Raw genomic sequence first — 19,697 nt, 5'->3', positions numbered from 1 at the left:
AGTTGGTTCCTACGACTCTGTTGCCTTTCCTGGGCATGATTCTGGACACAGACCAGAAAAGGGTTTATCTCCCGATAGAGAGAGCTCAGGAACTCGTGACACTGGTCAGGAACCTATTAAAACCAAAACAGGTGTCAGTGCATCAATGCACTCGAGTCCTGGGAAAGATGGTGGCATCATACGAGGCCATTCCCTTCGGCAGGTTCCATGTGAGGACCTTTCAATGGAACTTACTGGACAAGTGGTCCGAATCACATCTTCAGATGCATCGGTTAATCACCCTATCCCCCAGGGCCAGGGTGTCACTCCTGTGGTGGCTGCAGAGTGCTCACCTTCTGGAGGGCCGCAGATTCGGCATTCAGGACTGGGTCCTGGTGACCACGGACGCAAGCCTCCGAGGTTGGGGAGCAGTCACACAGGGAAGAAATTTCCAAGGGCTGTGGTCAAGTCAAGAGACTTGCCTTCACAACCACATTCTGGAACTAAGGGCCATATACAACGCCCTGTGTCAAGCGGAGAACTTGCTTCGCGACCTACCGGTTCTGATTCAGTCGGGCAACATCACCGCAGTGGCTCATGTAAACCGACAAGGCGGCACAAGGAGCAGAGTGGCGATGGCGGAAGCCACCAGAATTCTTCGCTGGGCGGAGAATCACGTAAGCGCACTGTCGGCAGTGTTCATTCCGGGAGTGGACAACTGGGAAGCAGACTTCCTCAGCAGACACGACCTTCACCCGGGAGAGTGGGGACTTCATCAGGAAGTCTTCGCGCAGATTACAGGTCGGAGGGAACAGCCACAGGTGGACATGATGGCATCCCGCCTCAACAAAAAGCTACAGAGGTATTGCGCCAGGTCAATAGACCCTCAGGCAGTAGCTGTGGACGCCCTGGTGACACTGTGGGTGTTCCGGTCGGTCTATGTATTTCCTCCTCTTCCTCTCATACCCAAGGTGATGAGGATAATAAGAAAAAGAGGAGTAAGAACAATCCTCATTGTTCCAGATTGGCCACGAAGGACTTGGTATCCAGATCTGCAAGAAATGCTCACAGAGGACCCGTGGCCGCTTCCTCTAAGACAGGACCTGTTGCAACAGGGGCCCTGTCTGTTCCAAGACTTACCGCGGCTGCGCTTGACGGCATGGCGGTTGAACGCCGGATCCTAGCAGAAAAGGGCATTCCGGATGAGGTCATTCCTACGCTGATCAAGGCTAGGAAGGACGTGACAGTTAAACATTATCACCGAATATGGCGAAAATATGTTTCTTGGTGTGAGTCCAGGAATGCTCCTACGGAGGAATTCCAGCTGGGCCGTTTCCTTCACTTCCTACAGTCCTGAGTGAATTTGGGCCTAAAATTAGGCTCCATTAAAGTCCAGATTTCGGCCCTATCCATTTTCTTACAAAAGGATTTGGCTTCTCTACCAGAAGTTCAAACGTTTGTAAAGGGATTGCTGCATATTCAGCCTCCTTTTGTGCCTCCAGTGGCTCCTTGGGATCTTAACGTGGTGTTAGGTTTCCTGAAATCCCACTGGTTTGAACCACTTAAAACGGTGGAGTTGAAATATCTCACGTGGAAGGTGGTCATGCTATTAGCCTTGGCTTCGGCCAGGCGCGTGTCAGAGTTGGCGGCTTTGTCACATAAAAGCCCCTATCTGATTTTCCATATGGATAGAGCAGAATTGCGGACCCTCCCACAATTTCTGCCAAAAGTGGTTTCAGCTTTTCATGTGAATCAACCTATTGTCGTGCCTGTGGCTACTCGTGACTTGGAGGATTCAGAGTTGCTTGATGTGGTCAGGGCTTTGAAGGTTTATGTAGCCAGAACGGCTAGGGTCAGGAAAACAGTCGTTGTTTATCCTGTATGCATCCAACAAGCTTGGTGCTCCTGCCTCAAAGCAAACTATTGCTCGCTGGATCTGTAACACGATTCAGCAGGCTCATTCGGCGGCTGGATTGCCGCTACCAAAATCAGTTAAGGCCCATTCCACTGGGAAGGTGGGCTCTTCTTGGGCGGCTGCCCGAGGGGTTTCGGCATTACAACTTTGCCGAGCGGCTACTTGGTCAGGTTCAAACACTTTTGCAAAGTTCTACAAGTTTGATACCTTGGCGGAGGAGGACCTCTTGTTTGCTCAATCGGTGCTGCAGAGTCATCCGCACTCTCCCGCCCGTTTGGTAGCTTTGGTATAATCCCCATGGTCCTTACGGAGTCCCCAGCATCCACTAGGACGTTAGAGAAAATAAGATTTTACTTACCGGTAAATCTATTTCTCGTAGTCCGTAGTGGATGCTGGGCGCCCGTCCCAAGTACGGACTTCTGCAATACTTGTATATAGTTATTGCTTAAATAAGGGTTAAGTTATGGTTGCATCGGGGTTTTAACCTGATGCTCTGTTATTTGTCATACTGTTAACTGATTGTTATCACATGTTATACGGTGTGGCTGGTATGAATCTTGCCCTGGATTACCAAAATCCTTACCTTGTACTGTCAGCTCTTCTGGGCACAGTTTCTCTAACTGAGGTCTGGAGGAGCCAGTGCACACCAGAACCTAAATTCTTTCTTAAAGTGCCCATGTCTCCTGCGGAGCCCGTCTATCCCCATGGTCCTTACGGAGTCCCCAGCATCCACTACGGACTACGAGAAATAGATTTACCGGTAAGTAAAATCTTATTTTATCTTTCAACGGTGCTGTAAGCAGACCAACCGTGGCTGCCTCCTTGGCTGCTAAAGCCATTGAATCATGGTTACAGGCTGTAGAGGAGGAATTTCCCTCAGATATATCCGAGGACTGAATGTCATTCTTGGCTCTTTACGGCAAGCAGCTGCTTACATACATGAGACCCTATCTGATGCCGGAGTATTGGCAGGTAAGGAGTCTACTACCTCCATACTAGCACGACAAATTCTTTGGCTCTGTTCTTGGAAGGCCGACCTTGATTCAAAGAAAACTTTGGAAATTCTCCAGTTTACCAGTGAACTGTTTGGGACTAAATTTGGACAAAATTGTCACTGCTTTGGCTGCAGCAAAGACTGCTCATCTCCTGTCCGCACTAACTCCACGTGTTAGGACTTCTACTTTTTCGTTCCTTACATCCTCAAGGCAAGGCAAAAGGACAGGCTTTCCCCAGACATATGTCCACCACAAAGCCCAAAACCAAGCAACACTGGGCTGCACGCCAACCTTAAGCAAATCTGACAAGCCCGCAGCCTGAAGGGGTGGGCCTCCTCCTGGGGGGGAAGCCGACTTCACTTTGCACAGGTTTGGACTCTGACCACCAGGGTGAGTGGTCTCTCACGGGTAAGCAGTCTTCTTCAAGAGATGCCCTCCTACACAGTTGTTTTGCATAGGTCTTCCATCATACCCCCAAAAGGCTTTAATTCTGCAACAAGTACTGCAATCAGGCGTAATATTTCCGGTGCCTCTTGTCCCAATGTGGAAAGAGCTAATAATCTACCCTGTTTCTAGTGCCCAAGCCAAACTGTTCACACTGACCCATCCTCAACTTCAAATCTCTCAACAGATTTGTCAAGGTTCCCAAATTCCGTATGGAGACCCTTTGCTCCATAGTCCTTGCTATGGAGCTTGGGGACTTTATGGTGTCCCTGGATATACATGATGCCTATCTGCATATCCCTATTGTTCACTCGCATCAGCAATACCTTTGTTTTGCTTTAGGAAACCAACACTATCAATTCAGGGCACTGCCGTTTGGACTGTCTACAGTGCCCCAAAGTTATGGCAGCATGGCTGCGTCATCAGGAAGTCAGAATACTTCCCTATCTGGACAACTTACTGCTGCTAGCTACTTCACTAGAATTATTGCTCAGCCATCTTCAACTCAGTGACCTTCCTTCAGACAAACGGATGGCTCATCAATTGGAAAAAGTCCTCCCTCACACCTTCCCAGCAGATGTTACACTTGGGAGCCCTATTGGACTCTTCAAGACGGCGTCTTTCTGCCAATAGACAATATCTCCATGCTGCAGGACAAGGTTCGTAGGCTGCTCCAGCTGCGCCAAGTGTCCATTCACTCAGCCATGCAGGTCCCTTGACTGATGGTCTCGACCTTCTATATGGTAGAGTGCGCTCCGTTTCATTCTCGTCCTCTACAGCATCTGATCCTGGTCAAGTAGAACGGCCAACCTCATCTGATCAGATCTCAAATGATTTTTCTCGCTCCTGAGGTTTGCTTGTTCCTCACTTGGTGGCTCCACACGGAACGCCTAGACAAAGGACGCCCCTTTTGGATTCTGGACAATCTCGCCTGACCTGATCCCCATAGAGAATCTATAGGGCATCGCCAAGAGTAAGATGAGAAACATGAGACAGAACAATGCAGAAGAGCTGAAGGCCGCTGTTGAAACATCCTGGTCTTCCATAACACCTCAGCAGTGCCAAAGGTTGATAGAATCCATGCCACGCCGCATTGAGGCAGTACTTCATACAAAAGGGGCCCAAATAAGTATGGAGTACATATGCATGATTATACTTTTCAGAGGGCTGACATGTCTGTGTGTTTTAAATCCTTTTATTTATTAATTTCATGTAGTAATCTAATTTTTGTGAGATTTTGTATTTGGGGTTTTCTTAAGCTGTAAGCCACATTCATCAAAATTAGAACAAATAAAAAGCTTGAAATATCTCACTTTACATGTAATGAGTCTATATAACATATTAGTTTCACCTTTTTAAGTTGAATTACTGAAATAAATGAACAATTCTAATTTTCGGAGTTTCACCTGTAGTAGTAATTCTGCCTCCTATATTTAAGTAAACTCTTTTTCAAGATTGTATTTACATTGCAATGATAAATACCTTCTACAGTAAATATAACTGCAGACTGGTTATATTTGCAAGGACAATAATGATGCATTGTTAAATTGTAGGATTCCATTGCTGGATTTATCACTTTAGATACATTTTTCTATTTAAAGTTTATAATGTTTGTTTTAGAACTAAACTGTAAACCCATATTATATCAGATACGAAAACTTGAATCCAATATATTGCCGTTGCAAGAATCCAATACGGAACTAAGTGAGAAAAGTGGAATGCTACAGGCAGAAAAGAAGTTGCTTGAAGATGATGTGCGACGTTGGAGAGCACGTACACAGGTAACCATTTCCACTTATTACAGTTATGCATATGTTTGCATATACAACTTAAGGGTAGGACTTGTATTTATACATTTGACAAAACTAATTGCTGCTAACCTTAAAAAAAAATAAAAAAATTTATAATCCGTTTTCACAATTAGTGTTATATGATAGAGCTCTATGATCATGGAATAGGTTTGTGTATGTATGTATGTGTATGTACATCCACACTATGAGGCTCAAGCAGGGGCTATGTTGCAGAAGAGACCAGCACTCCATTTTAAAGCATTATTTCTCTGGCTGGGTCCGCAGGATTATCCACAGGATAACATTGGGATATTGTCGAGCGACAGCGAAAATGGCACCAACACGGTCACGAGCTTTCTGACCTCCCAGGATGCATTGGGGCCTCCACTACATAGTCCCGCCCACTGACTCAGTCAGATCAGTTTTTTGCTTGGTGCGGCAGGAAGCCGCATGGTCACAGGGCTGCTGTGAGAGCAGCCTCAAGCTTTTATTATTTTATTTTTATAGACTTACTATATTGTTTTTGAGCGACTTATCTTAACAGCGTCTTAAACGCATTCTAGAAAGAGTCGCTCCAATAACTCCCCACCGGGTCGCAACAACGCTTACCTTTGGGTATCAGTGCTGTCTCGACGGGCGTCTGTGTCGGATGTTCTAGCAGGTCCAGCAGACGTAACCAGGCTGTGGCCGGAGCATGGGGAGACGGTGAGTCTATGGACTTCCTCTTACTAGAAGGGTCAGGACACAGCTACACTGATTTTGGTGGAGACAACAAACAGTGTGTTGATGCGCCGAACATCTAGAGTGCGACAGCGCTATGCTCCTGAGATCATAGGTGCCAGGACTAGGTAGAGGCCGCGATCCTGGGAGTTTAAGTCAACAGGGGGATTCAGACGCTCTCCTGGCCGCCCCTCCTCCGAGTTCATGGCCAGTTCCCGCGTGTTTCTCGTTTCATGAACTAAATGACCTCACTTCCGGCTTAGACGCTAATACGAGGGTGCCCGGTCGCAGCTTAGACGCTGCGGTTGTGTACACTGGAGATAAACCCGCCAGACTGAGTCGCAGGCCTTAGCGGCTGCATACACGTGGAAGTCGCTCAGCGTCCGTGTCCGTTGGTGAGCGTCCGTGTCCGTGATCAGTTACCAAGAGCGGCAGTGTACACCAGTAGCGTCTGAATCCAATCAGCGTCTTACAAGCGTATTTGCTTGGATATGGAAGTGTGGTAAGTCTCCCTGTATCCCGCTCTACGGAGGCAGGGTATACAGTACTAAAAATTCTCTCTACTTCTTAGTGTGCACTGTTAATTTTTAGTACCTATTGCATATGAGACCTGTATATTACTGTGTTTTCTGCATGTTATGTTGAAAAAAGAACCAGTTTAAACAGAAGTACAATTTTCCTACTTATGTATAAGTTGTTATGGAGGTTGTATTCTCATATGGCAATGTCTAATGCAGGGGTGGGGAACCTCAGGCCCAAGGGCCGTATAAGGCCCGTAGAGCCACTTGATCCGGCCAGGCTCACCTAGCCGGGCGCCCACTGAGAATTTACTAGTGGGCACCTTGCTTTTTACCCTCAGTAGCAGCCGGAGGCAGGAGCTCACTCCTGAGCTCCGGCTCTGGCAGTGTGCGTGTGGTGCTGTGCGGTGTTATGGGAGAGATGTCATGACTTCTCTCCCATAGTTCTGAGGAGCGAGCGGCCAGGCGGAGGGCGACAGTCCGGAAGCAAGAGCGGGGCTGGTGAGTATTACCACGTTACCACGAGGGTACTCTGTCGCAGCTTAGACGTTGCGATTGTGTACACGATTTGTCGCCGAGGCCGGGTCGCAGACAGGAGCGTCTGCATACACTCATCGTTCACTGAGCGTCTGGGTCCGTTAATGAGCGTCTATGTCTCTCATCAGTTACTGGAGCGGCAGTGTACACCAGTAGTGTCTGAACCACTCAGCGTCTGTCAGGCATATTGATTGATTCTGGAAGTGGGGTGAGTCTTCCTGTATCCAGTACTAAAATGCTTTCTACTTGTTAGTATGAATAGTTAATTTTGGTACACAATGCACATGAGACCTGTACAGTACTGTTGTTTTCTGCATAATATGTCTGAGAAAACTTATGATAATTGCTGTTTAAAAACAGAAGTGCAGTAATTGTAATCTTACATACTAGAAAAGTATTCTGTGGTTGATTATATTCTCATACGACAATGTCTAATAATTAACATGTGACTGACTGCTAGTGTGATTCCTGACTTTTATATGTTTGTCAAGCATGGTTTCTGATACTCAATTCAGGTGCTCGGATTGTGGTCAGATTGATATCACTTCTATATCTATAAAGGGGATTTTCAGTCACCAGAGAATGTAGTATTTGTAAAAAAAACAACGTATTATTTACCATGTCTGTGAGCTGCAAAAGAAGAGGATACTTTATCAGGGACACCCTTAACATGCTTATCTTGTAAAAGGATTTTGCATGGAATAGCCCAGTATCTTACTTATGAGGGGCAACGCCCTGCAAGAAGGGGTGTGGTCACACAGACCTTGTCTGCAATAGCTAACAGATTAGCACCTGCAGTTCCACCCTCTGGAATAGGTTACACTATTTACCCATACATGCAGTTCCCTCTTATGGTTTGATGCCAACAGCTTCTACAAGTTGCCAGGCTATTAATACCAGGGTAGATACATCCATGTTACATACTACACAAGATGATACAACAGATGAGGTTACAGTGTATTCAAATACCCCATATGACGACCAGTCGGAGGGCTTCAGCACAGAGGATATAGCTGAGCTCATTGATGCCATGAAAGCTATTATGTGTCTGGAGAAACCAGCCAAGGCTGTGTCAAAATCTAAGGCACATAAGTTTAAGCGTCCAAAATCGGTTAAGACTGAGTTTCCGGAGTCAGAGGATCTGACTGAAATTATGGAAGGACCGTGGGCTACTCCTAATAAGTATAAGATTACGAAGAGATTCTTATTATCCTTTTTCAGCTGGGGACTGTTCAAAAAGGGAGGTTCCTCCTAAGGTAGATGCACATGTTGTACGACTTGTGCGTAAGTCTGCTTTACCATTATTGTCTACCTCACTGGATGATGTCACAGATAGAAGAGTAGATGGTTTCTTGAAAAAAAATTTGTGGGGCTATGGTAAGGCCAGCTATGGCTTCAGCCTGGATGGCGAAAGCAGTGGTAGAATGGGCGGAGGAATTAGAGTGGTCTCGCCATACCTACCAGGGAGCAAGGAGTCTCAGCTAGGCTATATAAAACAAGCTGCGCAATATTTGGAAGAAGCAGCAATTGATATGGGTACGATTGCTTCTAAAGCATCAGCCTTAACGGTAGCCGCTTGTAGAGCAGTCTGGCTACTTACTTGGAAAGCGGATGCAGAATCCAAGAAAGCTCTTGAAGCGTTGCCTTTCACTGGGAATATTCTGTTCGGAAAGCAATTGACAGATATCCTAGAGTCGGAAGCTGAATCTAAGAAAGTTAAGTTTCCGGCTAGCTATGCCCCTAAATCGAGGGGAGCAAAATTTCGGCCATTTCGATGGCAAGGTAGATCTAAAGGAAAGGTTGAGACTAACCAACCCCAGTACAATAAATCAGCTAGGGGCAAGAAGCAGTGGGCCAGTAGACGGCCAGCTTCCAAACCAGAGCAGAAGCCATCAGTTTGAGGGTATGGGCCTCCGCCTGGAGGATTCCAGGGTTGGGGGCCGACTCCTTCACTTTGCACACATTTGTCCCCAGTTGACGACAGATGCTTGGGTGCAGAAAGTAGTGTCTCTCGGTTATGGTTTCCCTTTCAGGAAGCAGCCTCCTTAAAGGTTCTTTTGCACCAGCCCGTCTCGTAGAGAGTCGAAGTCCAGAGCTTTGCAAGAAGCAGTTAAGAAATTGCTTCAGTCTGGGGTAATTATCCCGGTACCCCTGACACAAAGGGGACGGGGGTTTTACTCAAACCTGTTTTTGATCCAGAAGCCAAATTGAACATTCTGACCAATTCTCAACCTCAAAGGGTTAAACGAATACATTTGGGTTCCAGAGTTTCACATGGAGACGTTACGCTCCATAGTATTGGCCATGGAACCAGGAAATTACATGGTATCTCTGGATGTACAGGATTCTTACCTGCATGTGCCCATAGCATGGTCCCATCAGTGCTACCTCAGGTTTGCCATCCTCCAGCAGCAATATCATTTCCAGGCTTTGCCCTTTGGGCTAGCAACAGCCCCCATGGTATTTACCAAGATTATGGTGGTTATTGCAGCTTATCTGCACAAGCAGGGAATAAGAATTTTTCCATACCTAGACTCTGTTAATCCTGGCTCAATCCCAGGAGTTACTCTAGGGCCATCTCCAACAGACAATAGCTTGTCTACAAAAACACTGATGGCTCATAAATTGGGAGAAGTCGTCCCTGAATCCATCACAACGGATGGTTCACTTGGGGGCCATATTGGATTCAAGTCTACAAAGGATTATTTTACCGGAGAAGATCTCCAAGGTACAGGTAATGACTCAGGAATTGTTGCACTGATGGGTCTGATGGTGTCAACATTCGACATGGTGGAATATGCGCAATTCCACTCCAGACCCTTACAGCGCCTCATTCTAACCAGATGGGATGGAAGACATCAGACAATAAAGATGATAAAGCTTCCAGTAAGCTTAAAAAGGGCACTAGCTTGGTGGCTACAGACGGCCCATCTAGACAAGGGGAGACCCTTTTGGATAGCAGATTGGCAAGTACTGACAACGGTTGCCAGTCTTCATGGCTGGGGAGCAGTGTTCAAAAATGTTTGGTTCCAGGGAAAATGGACCACAAAGGAAAGTTGCCTGCCAATAAATTTGTTGGAAATAAGGGCCATATATATGGCTCTAGTTCAGGCAAAGGACATTCTGCGGGGAAGACCAGTCCAGATCCGTTCAGACAATGCAACAGCAGTAGCGTACCTCAACCATCAGGGAGGAACTCACAGCAAAGGACTGATGGAAGAAGTAACTCACATACTAAGGTGGGCAGAACTTCATCTTCCGGCATTGTCCGCAGTGTTTGTATCGGGAGTGCTAAACTGGGAAGCGGATTTTCTCAGTCGACACACCATTCAGGAGACCGAATGGGCATTACACCCGGAGGTATTTCAAACTCTAGTAGACAGATGGGGTCTGCCAGAGAGAATAAAGGATCCTTGTAGACGCATTGTCAGTGAAATGGGAAATTTCATCTGGCATATCTACTTCCTCCTATCTCCCTGTTGCCCAGGGTAGTGAGGAAAGTAAAGCAGGCAAAGGGAGCCATAATTCTAATAGCTCCAGCCTGGCCCAGAAGACATTGGTACATAGATCTGCTTCCTCAATGTCCAGATCTACTGACGCAGGGGCCTTGTTGTCACAGCCATCTGGAACGGCGGTCTTTGACGGCGTGGCTGTTGAAACCTCTATCCTGAAATCAAGAGGTTTTTTAACAGGTAGGTCAAACCATGCTTAGAGCAAGAAAGCCTTCTTCAGCTCGGATTTATCATCGAATATGGCAGGCCTATATTCTTTGGTGTAACAAGGGAGGTATGAATCCAAGATCTTTTAAAGTATCCAGGATTTTGGATTTTCTCCAAGCAGGAATGGATAAGGGTTTAAAAGTGGCTTCTTTGAGAGTTCAAGTATCAGCATTAACTGTATGGTTTCGGAGAAAGATTGCGAACCTGCAGGATGTGCGTACTTTCTTTCAGGGAATGTTGCAGATTCAACCACCATTTGTTCCTCCTGCAGTACCCTGGGATTTAAATTTGGTTCTTAAATTCCTTCAGGGGGCTCTGTTTGAAACACTTAAGAGAGCAGATCTTAAATGGTTAACGGCTAAAGTTCTTTTTCTACTGGCAATGGCGTCAGCTAGAAGAGTGTCAGATTTAGGGGCACTATCGTGTAAGTCTCCTTTTCTGATCTTTTATCCAGATAAAGCAGTTCTCAGAACTAGATCTGGTTATCTTCCGAAGGTGGTCTCAAAGTTTCACCTCAACGAAGAAATTGTAGTCCCGGCTTTTCAGGTATCGGGACGGTCTGCGGGAGAAGCGTCGCTAGATGTAGTCCGTGCATTAAGAATTTACGTGGATCGTACTAGTGCCATCAGAAAGACAGATTCTCTCTTCGTTCTTTACGGATTTCACAAAAGAGGATGGCCTGCTAGTAAACAGACCCTGGCAAGATGGCTCCGAATGACAATTTCAGAAGCATATTCTCGTGCTGATCTCCTTGTTCCGGCTAACGTCTCTGCACACTCTACACGTAGGGTAGGTCCTTCATGGGCAGCACAGCATGGTGTTTCAGCAGAACAGTTTTGTAAGGCAGCCACATGGTCTTCCATTAACACATCATTAGACATTATGCCTTGGATACTTTTGCGCCTCATAACGCAGAATTCGGGCGAAAGGTTCTCCTGGCTAATGAGGAGCGTCCCCACCACTAATAATGGCTTTGGGAATACCAATGTTATCCTGTGGATTACCTGTGGACCCAGCCAGAGAAATATACCGTTATGGTAAGAACTTACCGTTGATAACGGGATTTCTCCTATGTCCACAGGGATCCCACCCTGACGCACCTGATTTGAGGATCTTGACAATCACTAAACCTCTTCCCTCTTGTATGGAACGGTGTGCATGTGTGTTCTTATCGCCTGAATAGGGTTCTACATAATACTCATGCCTAATTGCTGTGAAAACAACTGATTTGACGGAGTCGGTGGGCAGGAGTATATGGAGGAGCCCGAAGCATCCTGGGAGGCCGGAAAGCTCGTGACTATTTGGTGCCATTTCCGCTGTCGCTCCGGCATATCCCAATGTTATCCTGTGGACATAGGAGAAATCCCGTTATCAACGGTAAGAGTTCATACCATAACGGTATGTGTGTGTGTGTATATGTATGCAGGGCCGGCAACAGAAATCTTGGGGCCCGATACAATTAAGTCTCCGGGGGCCCCTCCCGCCCAACCATTTTCTGCTGAAATTTAAGCCAAGAAAGATTTGGTAATATATATATGTAGCGATGAATCACCTAGTGTGTGTGTGTGTGTGTGTGTGTGTATGTATGTATGTATGTATATATATATATATATATATATATATATATATATATATATATATATATATAGTATGTAGCAAAAAGCAGCGGCACTCAGCAGACAGGCGTAAATGCAGAGAATAACGTTTATTCACATCCCTTTTACGGCGTTTCGGGGAACAAGCCCCGTCTTCAGGGACAGACGATATAAGCATACAAACATACACATAACATATATATACCTATGAGAACAATTAATCATAAGCCGGGATTCAACTCACCTGTCGAGCGCCTTCACCGCTGCCGCATGCTGCCGGGAGCCAGCGTGTCACGAGTCCCCGGGCATTGACGTCAGAGTGCAGCGCCGGACAGGGAGCCAATCATGTCAGCTTACATGCGGTTACTAAGCAACTGCAGGAAACATGGACAGAAACAAAAACAAAAGAACGTATAATAAAAATGCATGACATATTGACATAACATGATCAATTACTATAAACTAAAACATAAATGAACCTAACTAAATCAGTGAGACAACAAGACAACAAGAGATTAAAAAGGGGGAAACATTTGTACCCTCCGATCCTAGAGTTAACCATCCAATAAAAGACCGTATGGTTGATACACATTATGTAGCAGACTGCGAATATGAATACATGCAAGCATATTACTTTATTCTTTTATTTATTCTCTGCATTTACGCCTGTCTGCTGAGTGCCGCTGCTTTTTGCTACATACCATATTGGATCCCACAGAGGATTACAGAGGGCACCGCAGCAAGTATTTCCAATACCCTAATCTGTGAGTGCCGATCCCCACACCGCTATCTATATATATATATATATATATATATATATATATATATATACGCACACACACACACACACACCTATCTATCTATCTACATACACACACATTAGAATAAAATTAAATATACACACTTAAATACCACACAAGTGTACCCCTCCCAGGGGTGAGAAATGCAGTGCTGCTGATACTGCAGCCAGATTCTAATGCTTGCAGCCAGATTGCGCTGCAAGCACGGTCTCTCCTCCTGCTCTTCGCTAGCGGAGGCAGGGAGTAGGTCAGAAGAGTCGGCACGGGCACAGTCAGCTTCTCGTGTAATGATGCCAGGATAGCGCCATCATTCATTCCCATGGCGCATGCACCGCATGTATGTGTTAACTGGGGTTGCCGCGGGTTGATGGGGAGGAGGTCGCGGTGGCGGGTTGCCGTAGCGGGGGATTACTTTAGCCAATTGGCTTCATTGTTTGTGTAGCAGTGACCGGCTAGCATGCAAATCAAAGGTGCCGCTGCTCCGTTTTGTATGTCTCTGAGCCTCGGGGCCCCTCCGAACCTTGGGGCCCGGGATGGCTGTCCCCTTTGACCCCCCCTGTCGCCGGGCCTGTATGTATGTGTGTGTGTAAATGTATGTGTGTGTGTGTGTGTGTGTGTGTGTGTATGTGTGTGTATATATATATATATATATATATATATATATATATATATATATATATATATATGTATATATATATGTGCGTGTGTATGTATATATCCAGCTGTTGTGAAACTACATATACACAAATTGGTATCTGCACACTCAATATTGTACTAATATATTGTGGGTATATGTTTTTCGTCACCATAAACCCACTTAGTGGAAACCCCTTTCTTCCTAATATCAAACAATATTTTATATAGGAGGGGGTGCAGTCAACTACAGTGATTATGAACTAGAATTGGGAGGGGAAAAAAGACAAGAAGTCTGTACTGTTGACGCACTTGAGACAGAAAATGATTATATTATAAAAATTAACCTTTATTAAGTATACATTAAAATGAGATATGTATTTTTATGTTTATCCCAAACTCTCAGTGAAACATGAAGTTTAAAATCACAAAACAGACATATAGGTGAATAAAGGAAAATAAAGAAATGTGAATGAAAGATTAAAAGGCGTGTCCACGTGTAATTCTTTGATGGCCACCTCCGCCGATTTATCTTGTGTATGGTCAAGTTATTAATGTAATAATTCTATACTGTAATATTATTGAAACTTGTTGTTTATACACCATTCACCAGGCGCGGGTGGATTCTTAGAAGGTCGTTCCCAGTAGTAAGACAGTGAGGGTAGATATATATAGAGTTAACCCACCTCCAGTTATAAGATTGAACAGTCGTTAGGGATCACTATATCTCTATGTCCCTCTTAAATATATTCCCGATTATAATTCTTTAGACGGAATATTTCAATATATATATATAGTATGAGAAGATAAATCTCCACACTTGGGATGTTTTTAATTGTTATCCCCAAGGGAGAAAATTGCTCCTATTTACTTATAGGTTCCACTTATTTAATAGAGTGTTGGCAAATGAGATAACTTTTAAGGAGTATAGCCGTTCTAGTTGTCATAAATAAATCCCTTCCTTTACATTCACACTCAGACCTTTTTCAGTCTGATTTTTATGTGTTCAGAGTTGCTTCCCTTAGAGATATAGCAATCTCAAGTCTACTAGGGAGCAATACGTGGTTAATAGGACAACTTCATTTGTTTAATTTCCTATCTGCTAGTGACAGGTAGAGTTGCTTATAGGAATGTAGCAGTTCCAATTATCTTATATAGTACTCTAATGTTCCTGCTTTCTTAAAAGATATAGGGGTATATGCAATTGCGGTCGAATTCGCGGCAATTTTCGCCGTTTTTTAATTCGACTCAATTCGACAGGTGAATCCCGGAAGGTGGCTTCCGGAATTCACCATATTCAATGAAAAACGGATTCGCCAGAGTCGCGGGCGAAAATCGGCCGATTTGGCGGATTTTGCCGCGATTTTAAAAAACGGTAAAAAAAGTGAAAAACCCGAAAAAAAAATGGCGTGGGGTCCCCCCTCCAAAGCATAACCAGCCTCGGGCTCATCGAGCTGGTCCTGGTTCTAAAAATGCAGGGGAAAAATTGGCCAGGGATCCCCCGTATTTTTAAAACCAGCACCGGGCTCTGGTGCTGGTGCCAAAAATACGGGGGACAAAAAGAGTAGGGGTCCCCCGTATTTTTAACACCAGCATCGGGCTCCACTAGCTGGACAGATAATGCCACAGCCGGGGGTCACTTTTATGCCGTGCCCTGCGGCCGTGGCATTAAATATCCAACTAGTCACCCCTGGCCGGGGTACCCTGGGGGAGTGGGGACCCCTTCAATCAAGGGGTCCCCCCCCCAGCCACCCAAGGGCCAGGGGTGAAGCCCGAGGCTGTCCCCCCCCATCCAATGGGCTGCGGATGGGGGGGCTGATAGCCTTTTTGATAGCCTTTTGTGATAATAAAAAGATATTGTTTTTTCCAGTAGTACTACAAGTCCCAGCAAGCCTCCCCCGCAAGCTGGTACTTGGAGAACCACAAGTACCAGCATGCGGGAGAAAAACGGGTCCGCTGGTACCTGTAGTACTACTGGGAAAAAAATACCCAAATAAAAACAGGACACACACACCTTGATAGTAAAACTTTATTACACACTACCGACACACACATACTTACCTATGTTGACACGCCGACTGCCACGGTCTCCGACGATCCGAGGGTACCTGTGAAAAAATTATACTCACCTTCCAGCGTCCAGAGATAAATCCACGTCCAGAGAGTAAAATCCACGTACTTGTTTAAAAAAAAAAACACGCAAAAACCCGCTCCATACCGGACTAGAAAGGGGTCCAATGTTTTCACATCAGACCCCTTTCTCCCGAATGCCGGGACATCACGTGACTCCTGTCACTGACGTCCCTTCAGCCAATCAGGAAGCGCTACTTCCGTGGCGCTCACCTGATTGGCTGTGCGCTGTCTGTACTGTGACAGCACATCGCAAAGCCGCTCCATTACTTTCAATGGTGGGAACTTTGCGGGTAGCGGTGGGGTCACCCGCCGGTCAGCCGCTGACCGGCGGGTGACCTTACCGCTAGCCGCTAAGTTCCCACCATTGAAAGTAATGGAGCGGCTTTGCGATGTGCTGTCACAGTACAGACAGCGAACAGCCAATCAGGTGAGCGCAACGAAGTTGCGCTTCCTGATTGGCTTAGAGACCTTTCTGTGACAGCTGTCACTGACAGGTCTCATTCGTGGAAAGGTGTCCCATGTGTCAGCATGGGACCCCTTTCAGTCCGGCATGGAGCGGGTGTTCGGTTTGTTTTTTTGCCAAGTACGTGGATTTATCTCTGGACCATGGCTGAGGTGAGTATATTGATCTTTTCTTTTCAGGTATCCGTGGATTCTACATGGAGAAGAGGACCGATGTCGGCGTGTGAACATAGGTAAGTATGTGTGTGTCGACGTATGAAATAAAGTTTTACTGTCGACGGTGTGTGTGTCCTGTTTTTATTTGGGTATTTTTTTCCCAGTAGTACTACAGGTACCAGCGGGCCCGTTTTTCTCCCGCATGCTGGTACTTGTGGTTCTCCAAGTACCAGCTTGCGGGGGAGGCTTGCTGGGACTTGTAGTACTACTGGAAAAAACAATATCTTTTTATTATCACAAAAGGCTATCAGCCCCCCCATCCGCAGCCCATTGGATGGGGGGGGACAGCCTCGGGCTTCACCCCTGGCCCTTGGGTGGCTGGGGGGGGGGGACCCCTTGATTGAAGGGGTCCCCACTCCCCCAGGGTACCCCGGCCAGGGGTGACTAGTTGGATATTTAATGCCACGGCCGCAGGGCACGGCATAAAAGTGACCCCCGGCTGTGGCATTATCTGTCCAGCTAGTGGAGCCCGATGCTGGTGTTAAAAATACGGGGGACCCCTACTCTTTTTGTCCCCCGTATTTTTGGCACCAGCGCCAGGTGCTGGTTTTAAAAATACGGGGGATCCCCTGTCAATTTTTCCCCCGCATTTTTAGAACCAGGACCAGCTCGAAGAGCCCGAGGCTGGTTATGCTTTGGAGGGGGGACCCCACGCCATTTTTTTTTTATGATTTCACCGTTCCAGCATAAAAAAAAAAAAAAATAATAATAATATTTTAAAAAATATATAAATAATATTTGTGCCTCCAAAAAAAAAAAAAAAAAAGTACCTAATCCCTTCTAATATAAATAGATCTGCTATTCCCCCCAAAAAAAACACAAAAAAAAACATGTTTAAAATTTTTTTATTTGTTTTCACCCTCCAAAGTGTGGCGGATTGAAAATGACGAATTTGCTGTCTAAAAGCACTGCTGTCGAATTTCCAAACTTGAATTGAATATGCTTTGGTCGAATTGCAGCACTTGTATCATTGCAGAAAAGTCGAATTTGCAAAAAGTCGAATTTCAAAAAGTCGAATTTTGAAAGTCCGTTTTTTGGTCGGAAAGCACTGAATTGCATAGGCGATTTTTTTTTGGGGTCGAAAATGACCCGAAATTCGACAATTTCGGGAATTCGACCGCAATTGCATATACCCAATAGCAATCTCTAATATATTAGAAAGCCGACAATATAATACGTCTCCTTAGAGGAATATAGCAATTCCAGTTATCTCATGTGGCTCTCTTCCTTTGTGGTAACAATCAGGACTTACACAGTTTTGATTTTAATATTAATAGTACTGCTTTCTTAAGAGGTATAGCAATCTCTAATATATTAGAAAGCAGACAATGTGATATCTCTCATCTCATGTCAGTTATTACTGACAGCTGCATTACATATATTTGAGATTTTGTCAAACTTCTTGTTGCACTGTTAAAGGAATATTCCTTATTATTTTACAGTGCGATCCTATTAATATAGACTGTAATGGTCCCGTTTGTTATATGTATAATAGTCCTATGGGTCCTAAAAGTAAATATTACCTGTTGTATTACAGATTAAAGAGGCCCAACAGGGCTTGTATCATCGTGTGTACTGAGTGGACCCTAATTGAATAGGAGCAGAGTAAATTAATTCATAATATGGGTTAAACCATCTATAGAAGGGAATCTGTCAACCATTCATCCAATAAATTTTATTATCTATAGATAGGAGTCTATCATCAATTCATCCAATGTTCACATTGATTGATATAAATTAAATGTTTGGATGTTTTGTGTGTTCAGGAATGTAGCATTAATCCACTTCAAATGATTATATCTTCACTGTTTCCTAAGTGAGATTGGTTTATTACAACACTGTATCAGGAAAGAAGCCAGTAGAATATATTACTACTGCTTGAATCATTATTTATTATTCATAGATTATTACAGAGTATAGGCTGTTGTGTATTACTAGGATATCCAGTTACTTGACACACTTAGGGAGATGTGTTTATTTGTATCAATCTTATATAAAAATACTGTTGCAGGTACAGCTACTCATAAGACATGCAGCTGCTTCTCAGTCTTTCAGTGTTACCAGACAAGGTTTTGTTACACTGTATTCATTTAAATATCCTGCTGACTGGGTAACTTTTAGACAATTGTTTGCCTCAATTTCTTCATAAATATATTATAGTTAGCATAGTAGTGCAGCTAATAGTACACAGAAGTAATACTGCAGTCCATACAGTGCTTAATTGTAGCAGCTGAGATTACTAGAAGCTGTCAGTATATATTTGTGATGTTATATCCTGCTATCAGTCTATTCCCATCTATCAATTACACTAACTCAATGTCTGTCTTCTACTGGTGAGGACTACTAAATAACATATTGCATTCATATATGATTATTTTCTATATTTCATGGAGTAAACACACGCGGACACGCAACAACAAGTTTCAATAATATTACAGTATAGAATTATTACATTAATAACTGGACCATACACAAGATAAATCGGCGGAGGTGGCCATCAAAGAATTACACGTGGACACGCCTTTTAATCTTTCATTCACATTTCTTTATTTTCCTTTATTCACCTATATGTCTGTTTTGTGATTTTAAACTTCATGTTTCACTGCGATTTTGGGATAAACATAAAAATACATATCTCATTTTAATGTATACTTAATAAAGGTTAATTTTTATAATATAATCATTTTCTGTCTCAAGTGCGTCAACAGTACAGACTTCTTGTCTTTTTTTCCCTCCCAATTCTAGTGAAACTACATATCCCAGCATGCCCTACCACAGATTTGCTATTAGGAAAAGTTAAAACGATGGCGGGGCATGCTGGGAAGTGTAGTTGCACAACAGCTGGAGAGCCACAGGTTGGCCAGAACTGATTATAGATCTATCTATATATATATATATATATATATATATATATATATATATATATATATATATATATATATATAGATATATATATATAGATAGATCTATAGAGAGAGAGAGAGAGAGATTATTTTTACTTGTGTCCCTGAGGATGCTGGGGTCCATATTAGTACCATGGGGTATAGACGGGTCCACCGGGAGCCTTTGGCACTTTAGGAGTTTAACAGTGTGGGCTGGCTCCTCCCTCTATGCCCCTCCTACAAGACTCCGTTTAGAAAATGTGTCCGGTGGAGCCGGTCACAGCTAGGGGAGCTCTACAGAGCTTCTTTAGAAAAGTTTATTTTAGAGTTTATTTTACAGGGAGGCTGCTGGCAACAGC

General features: G+C 44.5%; 1 protein-coding gene across 1 annotated transcript in view; it reads left to right on the top strand.

Annotated features, from left to right (window-relative positions):
• TPR (translocated promoter region, nuclear basket protein) overlaps positions 1-19,697 on the top strand; it is a 605,901-nt gene that overhangs the window by 313,761 nt on the left and 272,443 nt on the right. Inside the window, exon 29 of the mRNA XM_063940231.1 lies at positions 4,983-5,114. Within this exon, the coding sequence (XP_063796301.1) occupies positions 4,983-5,114 (132 nt within the window). The remainder of the gene's footprint in view (positions 1-4,982; positions 5,115-19,697) is intronic.

This window comes from Pseudophryne corroboree, chromosome 9 (genome assembly GCF_028390025.1).
Source record: "Pseudophryne corroboree isolate aPseCor3 chromosome 9, aPseCor3.hap2, whole genome shotgun sequence".
Lineage (NCBI taxonomy): Eukaryota > Metazoa > Chordata > Amphibia > Anura > Myobatrachidae > Pseudophryne > Pseudophryne corroboree.
This window is presented reverse-complemented; position numbering and strand designations above follow the sequence as displayed.